The 9,723-nt window shown below is 42.7% G+C and overlaps 1 protein-coding gene across 2 annotated transcripts; it reads right to left on the bottom strand.

The window, feature by feature from the left end:
- Positions 1 to 487: 487 nt before the first annotated feature.
- On the bottom strand, positions 488 to 5,069 carry lratd1 (LRAT domain containing 1). Of its 2 annotated transcripts, none has more exons than XM_033021573.1 (2): positions 4,942 to 5,069; positions 488 to 3,999 (listed from the first exon to the last, which is right to left on the bottom strand). In XM_033021573.1, exon 2 carries the CDS (start codon positions 3,961 to 3,963, stop codon positions 3,124 to 3,126), a length of 840 nt encoding a protein of 279 aa, XP_032877464.1. In that variant the 5' UTR covers positions 3,964 to 3,999; positions 4,942 to 5,069; the 3' UTR covers positions 488 to 3,123. The 2 variants fall into 2 exon arrangements, with proteins under 2 accessions (XP_032877464.1, XP_032877465.1); XM_033021574.1 differs by having other exon boundaries at positions 488 to 4,003; positions 4,939 to 4,973.
- Between the last annotated feature and the right edge of the window lie 4,654 nt (positions 5,070 to 9,723).

The raw sequence follows: 9,723 nt of genomic DNA, 5'->3' as shown, positions 1-9,723 counted from the left end.
CTTCTCCGGATCTCCCCATATCTCTCCTTTTCTAATGGTCTTTAAAACCTGCACATCTATCAAATATTTTGCTTACCTGGCCCAATATCAACACATCTATCTCATCATCTTACCACACTCCTGTAAAACCTCTTATAATTTTAAATGTGCAATGTAAATAAAGTCGTTGCTCGTGGATGATGTCAGTAACAGGGATTGAATTCACTGTGAACGGTGGTGTGAAATAGATGATAGGAAACAGCATTTGTTTTCACATGCCATTCAATCACATTAATATTAAAAACAGGTAAGGGTTGATTCTGTATCTATTACTTTGTGTCACTATTCTACATGAATCTATATCTCTGAATGTCTAATGTACATTATTTGGCATCTGTACTGCAAGACTGAATAATAGGTTTGCCTTGCCTGCTACTTGACCTCACATATCAGAAAGCCCTTCAAACTGCCTCTGCTATCATTAGAGAGAAGCAAGCCAAAAATCAGCTGTTAGAAAATCCAGAGTTTATTTTGTAGCGTTCTCTTTAAATAACAAGATCTCTATTGTTCAGCTCATACCCAGACATGAGATGACGAAAGGCAGGTTCCTGGAGGCACTGGGGGTTTTGCCGAATCTTAGTGAGAAAAATCAATAATAACAAAGCAAAGTTGATGATGAGAATGGTTTCTATTTCATTTACCAAGAAAACTGAACAACAATTAGACAATCTGGTAAAACAATTAGAGGGCACGTACATTAGTAGGGCACCGTCTGCAGTTCCTTGTTTCTACCATTTCTTTGCACCCTGCTGCAATATACTATTAAAATGTGTGATCTGTCCCACTGTTAAAATAGATTTTGTTTAAGATGTCTTCAAAGAACAAAATATTGTCTATACATCTTAATCAAAATGTTACGCTTCTATGATTGGACTTGTGTGCTTTCTAGATAACCTGTACATGTTATGTCTTGCAGAGGAATTTGTTGTTCAAATGTTCAGCCAGTCAGGCCAGAGCAATGTAACAGCATTTGAAGTATGAATTCATGAATTCACAGGTTTCAGTTCCCTAAAAAGTGCAAAATACAAGGTGGCCAAAGTTATCAATTTCAAACATTGCTTTCCCAATTAATTTAGAAGCTCACCTTGAGAGTTTTATTTTGTTTTATATTGATCACTTGGCCTAAAAGTCAGCTTTTGTTATCATAACGTTGTTGGTACTGGCTAATTGCCTAATGTTTGACACCATTTAACTCAACAGTGAGTGTTCACCACTGTCTGCTTGAAAGGGAAATTATTCTAGAAAGATCTCATAAATTATTCTACTCAACCTCCAGTTTAAAAAAAAAATCCCTGTTCTATGATAATTGATTAAAATCAGGCAGCAGATTAGAAATAGAATAATTAATTTGTTAATATTTTTTAAATGTTTAAAAAGTTAGATAGTACATTACCCAGCTAATACTTAAATGAGAATTCAGTTGTCTGTTGAAAGCAACAGTTTAATCTGGGGCAATAGTACAAATCAACAAATGTTCTATTACTCATTGCACCCAGTTTGGAGTCAATCCTTAAAATGTAAGGATGCTCGGAGATCTGGGTTAATTCATAGTCAGGCAAATCAACAGGCAAGTGTACAGTAGTCATCAAACATAGGATTTGCTAATTGAATACCCTATTCCTATTCCAATCTTCCTCTGAAATTAGTTTTACAGGCAGGAAGATAATATAGTCTGTAATGCAACTTTAATTTTAGTTTGGCTTGCACTGCAGGGGACAGTGGTTCAGTTAACAGTGCCTCAGGATCTATCATCATGGCAAATGATTTAATCGAATTAGAGTAAAAAGCAATGGTCTGACGACATTCGAGTCATGTGCTCAATAAGCAATGGTGCAGGAAATAATGAATGACGGTTCTTTGACTATCTGACCTGTATTTGGATGGCAAATTCATCACATTTCAATTTTTTGCCTGAGGAGATAAAGTTTGGCCGAAGAGACTGGTGGCGAGTTAATCAAGAGCAGTATTTCTAAGGGGTAAGCAGGTTTTTATGTGCTATCCCATTCCAAGCAGAAACAATATGAAAATACAAAAGGAAACAGATGGTACATCATACACACACATGTACATATACAAGTCCTCATTCTTACATTAATTATACATCCTAAATAAATTCCTGCACTCTATTGATTCTCGCCGGTGCAGCAGGGCAAGTCATTCACGTGTTTTCATGAGAAACTGGCACCAGATTAAAGTCCTCCAGAACACAGCAGAAAATCTCACAGCACAAGCTTTCTGTGGCCAGTGCTGCTCTGTTTCTGAAATGGTCACAGATGGAACAAGAAATAGAAGCAGGAGTGGTATACATGGCCCCTTGAGTCTGTTGAAAGGCTAAGGTACAAGAATGCTCTTTCATTTAAAAAGTGCTTTGCAAACTGCGAAAGAGGATCTGAATGAGAGACCACCCCCAAAGCTCCAAAGCACTTTTGCCTGAATACGCAAGTTGTTTGGAAACTATTCTCTGAATGATAAATCAAAAAATAATTTATTCCATCTCCTTAATTCATCTTCATATAAACATAGAAAGAATAGACTCCTTAAGCCAACCATTGTGTTCAGTAGTCGCAACGCTGAAGTTGCAATCCACACTTTCTCCCCCATCCCACCACCACACAAATTATGTGCTTTAATGTCAAGAAAATGTAACAAAAGGATTGTTCATCACAGGTCACCCCAAGGACAATGAAATAAGCTCTTGGTTGGAATAGTGAAATATCCAGGACAGAACCATGATATGAAAATTGGCACCAAATGACCTGGTAAGTAGTGACAGATAGAAAAATGTACATGTTAAAGTTCACACCTTTATTGTCTTCAGCGTGTTGGCAATGAAGGTAAGTCACTGAAGAAGATAATCATCCAATCCATATCCTACGTCGCAGCTTGTGTCTGGACCGTGCCCATTTGGATCCTTGACGGCAGGGAGACGGGTGGGAGCGGTGCACCCCCTCTCTCTGGAAGAGTCGATGCCTGATGCCAGGGATGTCCAAACTCACCGTGTTGCCCCGGGGAGTCCCCATCTCCCTCCTTCTGCCCTTTTACATAAAGCTTTGCAGTGCCTCCTTGCCTCGGCGGGGATGCTGGCTATTTTTGGTTCAGCACGGACAGCTCCTTCAGCACTCCCACCTTGCCGCCGGCGTCCTGCCGCCGCTTCTCCCTGATCAGGTCCTCCAGGCTGGGGAAGTTGAGCGTGTGCACCCTGCTGTCGGGCAGGTGCAGCTTAAGCAGGTAGCGGCCCTCCTGCAGCCGCCCGTCGCCCCCCTGGCCCCCAGCCTCGCCGCCAGCCTTGAACTCCCGCTTGCCGAAGCGGCACCAGGCGGCGAAGCTCTCCGAGTTGGTCCAGCAGATCTCATGGCCCTTCAGCCCCACATGGCCCCGGGCGTTGTGCACCACCAGGTCGGGCGGCAGCGCCCGGTAGCGGTACCAGGTGTTGACGATGCGGCCCGCCCGCCCTGCGCTCACCTGTGCCAGGTGCTCCTCTCGGATCTCCCTCCCTTGCAGGTGGATGACCCGGCTGGCACCCACATACACCACCCAGTGGGCCGGCTGCCCACCTCCCCGCACCAGCTCCAGCAGGTCCCCAGCCCGGCACCTGGGCAGCAGGGCGCTGACCGGGTAGGCGCTCAGGTCCTGGCTGCCGCCCAGCTTGGAGAAGATGCACTCCTGACAGCAGAAGGCCGAGTACTCCAGCTCGCCCAGCAGCAGCACCGCCGCCGCCGTGCCGTCCTTCGGCGGCCCCGGCTCACGCCAGATCTTCTCGGGCGGCGGGGCCCTCTCGTCCAGCTCGTCCTCATCGTCCGAGAAGAAGTAGGCCACCCCCACCCTCAGCTCGTCCTTCTCGATGCCCGAGGGGTCGCCGGTGGGGAGCTCGCTGTAGTTCAGGTGGGTGATCCGGTCGATTTGATTTCCCATCAATGACACCATGCACTGGGGCACGCACTGCGAGGACAGGGAACACACCTGGGAAGATAGCAGACAGGAACACACACATGTATACACATATACACACACACCAACCAACACGTCTGAGGAAGGGGCTCCACCCGAAACGTCACTTATTCCTTTTCTCCAGAGATGTTGACTGACCCACTAAGTTACTCCAGTGTCTATCTTCGGTCATCTGCAGTTCCTTCCTACACATATACATACACACACACACACTGCAGCATAAAACACAAAGTGCTGGAGTAACTCAGAGGGTCAGGCAGCATCTAGGGAACGGATGGATAGGCAACATTTCTGGTCAGGACACTTTCATACTTCCTCAGTTTCATACTTCCCACAACCCAAAACATGCAGTTCTTACCAACACAATTCTAAAACATGACCTATCCACTCCTTCGATAGATGTTCCTGACCCCCTCCCCGCCCCGCCCCGGAGTTACTCTCGGACTTTGTATTTTAGACAGAATGTAGCTCCTTTTTAAAAGCACCCACACCCCATCCTTGTCCCTCCCAAACACCCACATGTTATCCAAATCTAACTAACCCCCGCATGCCAACTCCTCTAGACAAACCAATTAATTCACAGGTTCCTCCTCCCGCCTGCCTCCAATCCAACCCTAAGGTTGGAATCTGATCTGCACCAGTGCAAAACCCCTGCAGAACTCAGTTTAGAAGCTGGTTCAACACACGACCTTCTAAACAGACTATAGTCACTTCCCCCAGATAACTCTAACCCCCTTTTGCATCCTTTAAAGGCGAAATCGAAAACAAACTGGCACTGGATTTAGCTCTCGCCCGGCAAACTCCACCTCTGATTCGCAATAAATTTGATACAAACTATGTGTATAACTGCAACAGAACTCCCCCTTGACCAGCAGTTTATTTTTTAAAGACTGTGCATTAATCGAGGAGGTTTTGATTCTTCTACCGACCGCTTTGTGGGATGCATGAACTCACCTGGCGCCCGGCGGCGGCGGCAGCAGCAGCACCGCTCCCCGATGCTGCAGCGGTTCTCAGCGTTGCTCCATGCGCGCAGTCCGTCCAAGGTGAGTGAGGCGCGATGCCGCTCTCGCCCGCTCTGCATATGAGACAGCCGCGCTGCGGGAACCACCCCTGCCCGCCTCCCATTCGCTCTGCCACTGCACGCCGCACAGCCCATTGCTGCCGCCGCCTGTCATTCGGATCCGGAGGCAGCCCACTCCCTGGAGGAGGGAGCTGGAAAGCGGGGGCCGTCTCTGTTCACTACGATTGCAGTGTCTCTCATTCTACCCGATCCTTTCTTGTTTCTAACGCATGCAAAAATAACAATAATCACTAAAACAACTTTCCATTTTGACCACCGTTTAATTACCTCTTTTTTTACATCCACTAACCAAGTAGAGAGCCGAGCGAATGAAATTGCTCAGCACTTTTAGTCGCAAATGTTAGTAACACGATGCTCATAAATTACTTACTGAAGTACATCAGTATTCCGTATCACTCACTCGCATGAAACTGCATTAAATCAAAGGATTGTCGCTTTGGGTACGTATATTACCGTAATATTCTTATATCTGCAGATAATCCCAGTGTCAATTTCGCGGAAATGAAATGCTCCACGGATATTTTGTTCTCGAGCAGTATGTTCCATCTGTCAAAACAAGTGCCCCGTCTCCTTTTCAACACTGAAAATGCTGCTAGAAAATTAGGAATCGTTCTCCTTAAAGCCTAATCCAATATCATCAACGATGCAAATTCCATAATTAAGAAATTCAATTATTAATTGACTCCGATTATTATTTTGCATACTCTGAAACAATCTCTTAAAGAAAGACCCCTTTCAGCTGGCGCCAACACCAAGCCTCTAGTATACCAGAAGTAGCAATTTTAATATATTAAATTACTATCCCACACCATAAAATGTCGAAGGCCGCGTAATATATCTGGAAACATGCTAGTCAAGGACCTCAAGATAAATTTCTGAAGTTGTTCGATCAAAAGCGAAGCCAAGGTTACGGAGTGGTTCCCCTTTAAAAGCAGAGATGGAAAAGAACATGTGTGCCTGATGGTAGGGGCACGTTAAGGCAAAAGTGTGAAAAAACCAGTGAGGTGGTCTGTCACGACAAGGGAAATCCAGTTATGGTTCGTGTCATAGACACAAGAAATGGGAGGAAATTGCCAATAATCCCAAGGTCATTATCAAGAGAAAACAGTGACACAGGAAATAAAAGAGAAATTAAACAAGTTAAAAATGTTTACTCTCTGAAATATTGCTGTGGCAGGTTTCATTTTCAATATAATATAAAGGACATTTTACAATCTAGTACTTGTGGTTCATGTAAATGTGTTTATTATATGCCAATGTATCTTAAAAGTCCCCATATGAAATGTATATTTTCTTTGGAGATACTGTTCTGTTAGCTGGAGGGAGTTAATGTATAGTTCTCTGTATTACAACTCCCAATATGCAAAAATCTGAACATGTCCCATCTAAAATATTCCCTCGCATCCATCAGTGTGATTCAGTGCAACTCATCTTCCCTTGTGCGTAGTGGGATTCCTAAGATGTTTTGTTTGTTCAAATGGTTTGAATATAAAAACTGCTCGGTGATTTTTTAAAGCTTTTACCATAAGATTTGCTAATGAATACCATTAAGCCTTGATTTTAGAGTGTCTCAGAAAGGAAGAGGCAAAAATAGAGTGAAAAATAAAGAGAAATAAACTGGGCAGTTAGAAAATTGTCCTTTCCTGTATCAATATTAACATTATAAAGGAATCATTATTCCCAGAAAAATTTATTTTCTCTGAGTACAAAATCCTGCTGGATAATGTTCACATTTTTTTGGTCTACGCTTGTCTATAAATACTACTCTATGTTTTATTTTCATTACTGACACATTGGAACTCTTTCAACTTGCCAACTTTAAAACAATGAGCTGCAAGCTGCAGATCAATTTGAACTAACTTTTATTCTTATAATTCTTATAACCTTATAATTATTGTAAATAACAAAAAAAGGCAGGTTGAAATAGAAACAGGGAGAGATGTATCATTAGAAAATTAAACCAGAAGATTAAGCATATGAAAAAAACAGAAATAATCATTGTTTACTGAAAAATAATTATACATAGTTCCAATGATTTATTTTTAAATGTAATTAATTATTCTCCAGGAAACAATGCAAAGTATTGGCTTTAAACCTCTAGGTAGACATTTTGGAAACATTTCCTAATTTATTTAGGCAGGTTCGATTTTATCATTTAAAAATAAATTGGATAAGTATATGGACGGGAAAGGAATGAAGGGTTATGGTCTGAGTGCAGGTAGATGGGACTAGGTGAGAGTAAGTGTTCGGCACGGCCTAGAAGGGCCGCGATGGCCTGTTTCCATGCTGTAATTGGTATATGTTATATTATATGTTATATATATATATGTTATTTCAATGGAAATGTGCACCCTCACACAAGGACACAACTTATATTTTGGGTGAAATAACATCCACGTCTATCTCACTCTAAGAAGCCATGGGAGTATTCTATAAGAAGTGCCTGGGTGCTCATAAAATCCATTAAAACCCAGATGAGTAACTTCAGGTAAAATAATTAAACTATGGGTTTAGAATATCAACTTAAATTCCAGTTTACAGTAAGATGATGCTGATGATTTTACAGTTGTAATGAAGCAACATATATTCCACAACTCATTATGAGGATGTTATAGGTGAATTGCTAATACACGCTCATTTTTTTGGAAGGGCTGCACTTTCGACATCCATACTTTAAGTAGCATATTTTCTGTGTTGCACTCTGCTGCCACATGTTGGACAGAGTTGATGTAAGAATTATATGCAAATTTTGTGTAGCTTTTAAATTTATGAAACAGTTACAATCAAAACGTTGGCAAAGGGAGGTATATAAAAAAACTAGTAATCAAAAGAAAAATCTGACAAATTAGAAAAGATTTTTTCAAATACTTCAAATAATTCCAAGCTTAGTAATTATGAAGATTGGAGATATTGCAATAACAAAACAAGATAAACACCAAAAATGCTGTTTGACAATAGACAGTAGGTGCAGGAGTAGGCAATTCGGCCCTTCAAACCAGCACCGCCATTCAATATGATCATGGCTGATCATCCACAATCAGTACCCCGTTCCTGCCCTCTCGCCATATCCCCTGACTCCGCTATCTTTAAGAGCTCTATCTAACTCTCTCTTGAAATTCTCTCTCCAGAGAATTGGCCTCCAGCGCCTTCTGAGGCAGAGAATTCCACAGATTCACAACCCTCTGTGTGAAAAGGTTTTTCCTCACCTCCGTTCTAAATGGCTTACCCGTTATTCTTAAACTGTGGCCCCTGGTTCTGGACTCCCCCAACATTTGGAACATATTTTCTGCCTCTAGCCTGTCCAAACCCTTAGTAAACTTATATGTTTCAATAAGATACCCTCTCATCCTCCTAAATTCCAGAGTATACAAGCCCAGCCGCTCCATTCTTTCAACATATGACAGTCCTGTCATCCCACAAATTAATCTTGTGAACCTATGCAGCACTCCCTCAATAGCAAGAATGTCCTTCCTCAAATTTGGAGATCAAAAGTGCACACAATACTCCAGATGTGGTCTCATTAGGGCCCTGTACAACTGCAGAAGGACCTCTTGCTCCTATACTCAACTCCTCTTGTTATGAAGGCCAACATGCCATTCGCTTTCTTCACTGCCTGCTGTACCTGCATGCTTACTTTCAGTGACTGGTGTACAAGGACCCCCAGATCTCATTATACATCCCCTTTTTCCCAACTTGACACCATTCAGACAATAATCTGCCTTCCTGTTTTTGCCACCAAAGTGGATTACCTCACATGTATCCACATTAATCAGCATCTGCCATGCATCTGCCCACTCACCCAACCTTTCCAAGTCACCCTGCATCTTCATAGCATCCTCTTCATATTCACACTGCCACCCAGTTTTGTGTCATCGGCAAATTTGCAAATGTTACTTTTAATCCCGTCATCTAAATCATTAATGTATATTGTAAAAAGCTGCAGTCCCAGCACCGAGCCTTGCGGTACCTCACTAGTCACTGCCTGTTATTCTGAAAGGGACCCGTTTATCGCTACTCTTTGTTTCCTGTCTGCCAGCCAATTTTCTATCCATGACAGTACCGTACCGCCAATACCATGTGCTCTAATTTTGCCCACTAATTTCCTGAGTGGGACCTTATCAAATGCTTTCTGAAAGTCCTGGTACACTACATCCACTGACTCTCCTTTATCCATTTTCCTAGTTACATCCTCTAAAAAAGATTAGTTAAGCATGATTTCTCCGTCGTAAATCCATGCTGAATCGGACCAATCCTGTTACTGCTATTCGAATGTGCCGCTATTTCATCTTTTACAATTGACTCCAGCATCATCCCCACCACCGATGTCAGGCTAACTGGTCTATAATTCCCTATTTTCTCTCTCCCGCCTTTCTTAAAAAGTGGGATAACATTAGCTATCCTCCAATCCACAGGAACTGATACTGAATCTATAAAACATTGGAAAATGATCACCAATGCGTCCACGATTTCTAGAGCCACTTTCTTAAGTACCCTGGGTTGCAGCCCATCAGGCCCTGGGGATTTATCAGCCTTCAGTCCCATCAGTCTACCCAACACCATTTCCTGCCTAATGTGGATTTCCTTCAGTTCCTCCGTCACCCTAGATCCTCTGGCCACTCGTACATCAGGGAGATTGTTTGTGTCTTCCTTAGTGA

The sequence above is a fragment of the Amblyraja radiata genome, chromosome 5, assembly GCF_010909765.2.
Source record: "Amblyraja radiata isolate CabotCenter1 chromosome 5, sAmbRad1.1.pri, whole genome shotgun sequence".
Taxonomy (NCBI): domain Eukaryota; kingdom Metazoa; phylum Chordata; class Chondrichthyes; order Rajiformes; family Rajidae; genus Amblyraja; species Amblyraja radiata.
Note: the sequence above shows the minus strand (reverse complement) of the source record. Positions and strands in the feature narration are given on the sequence as shown.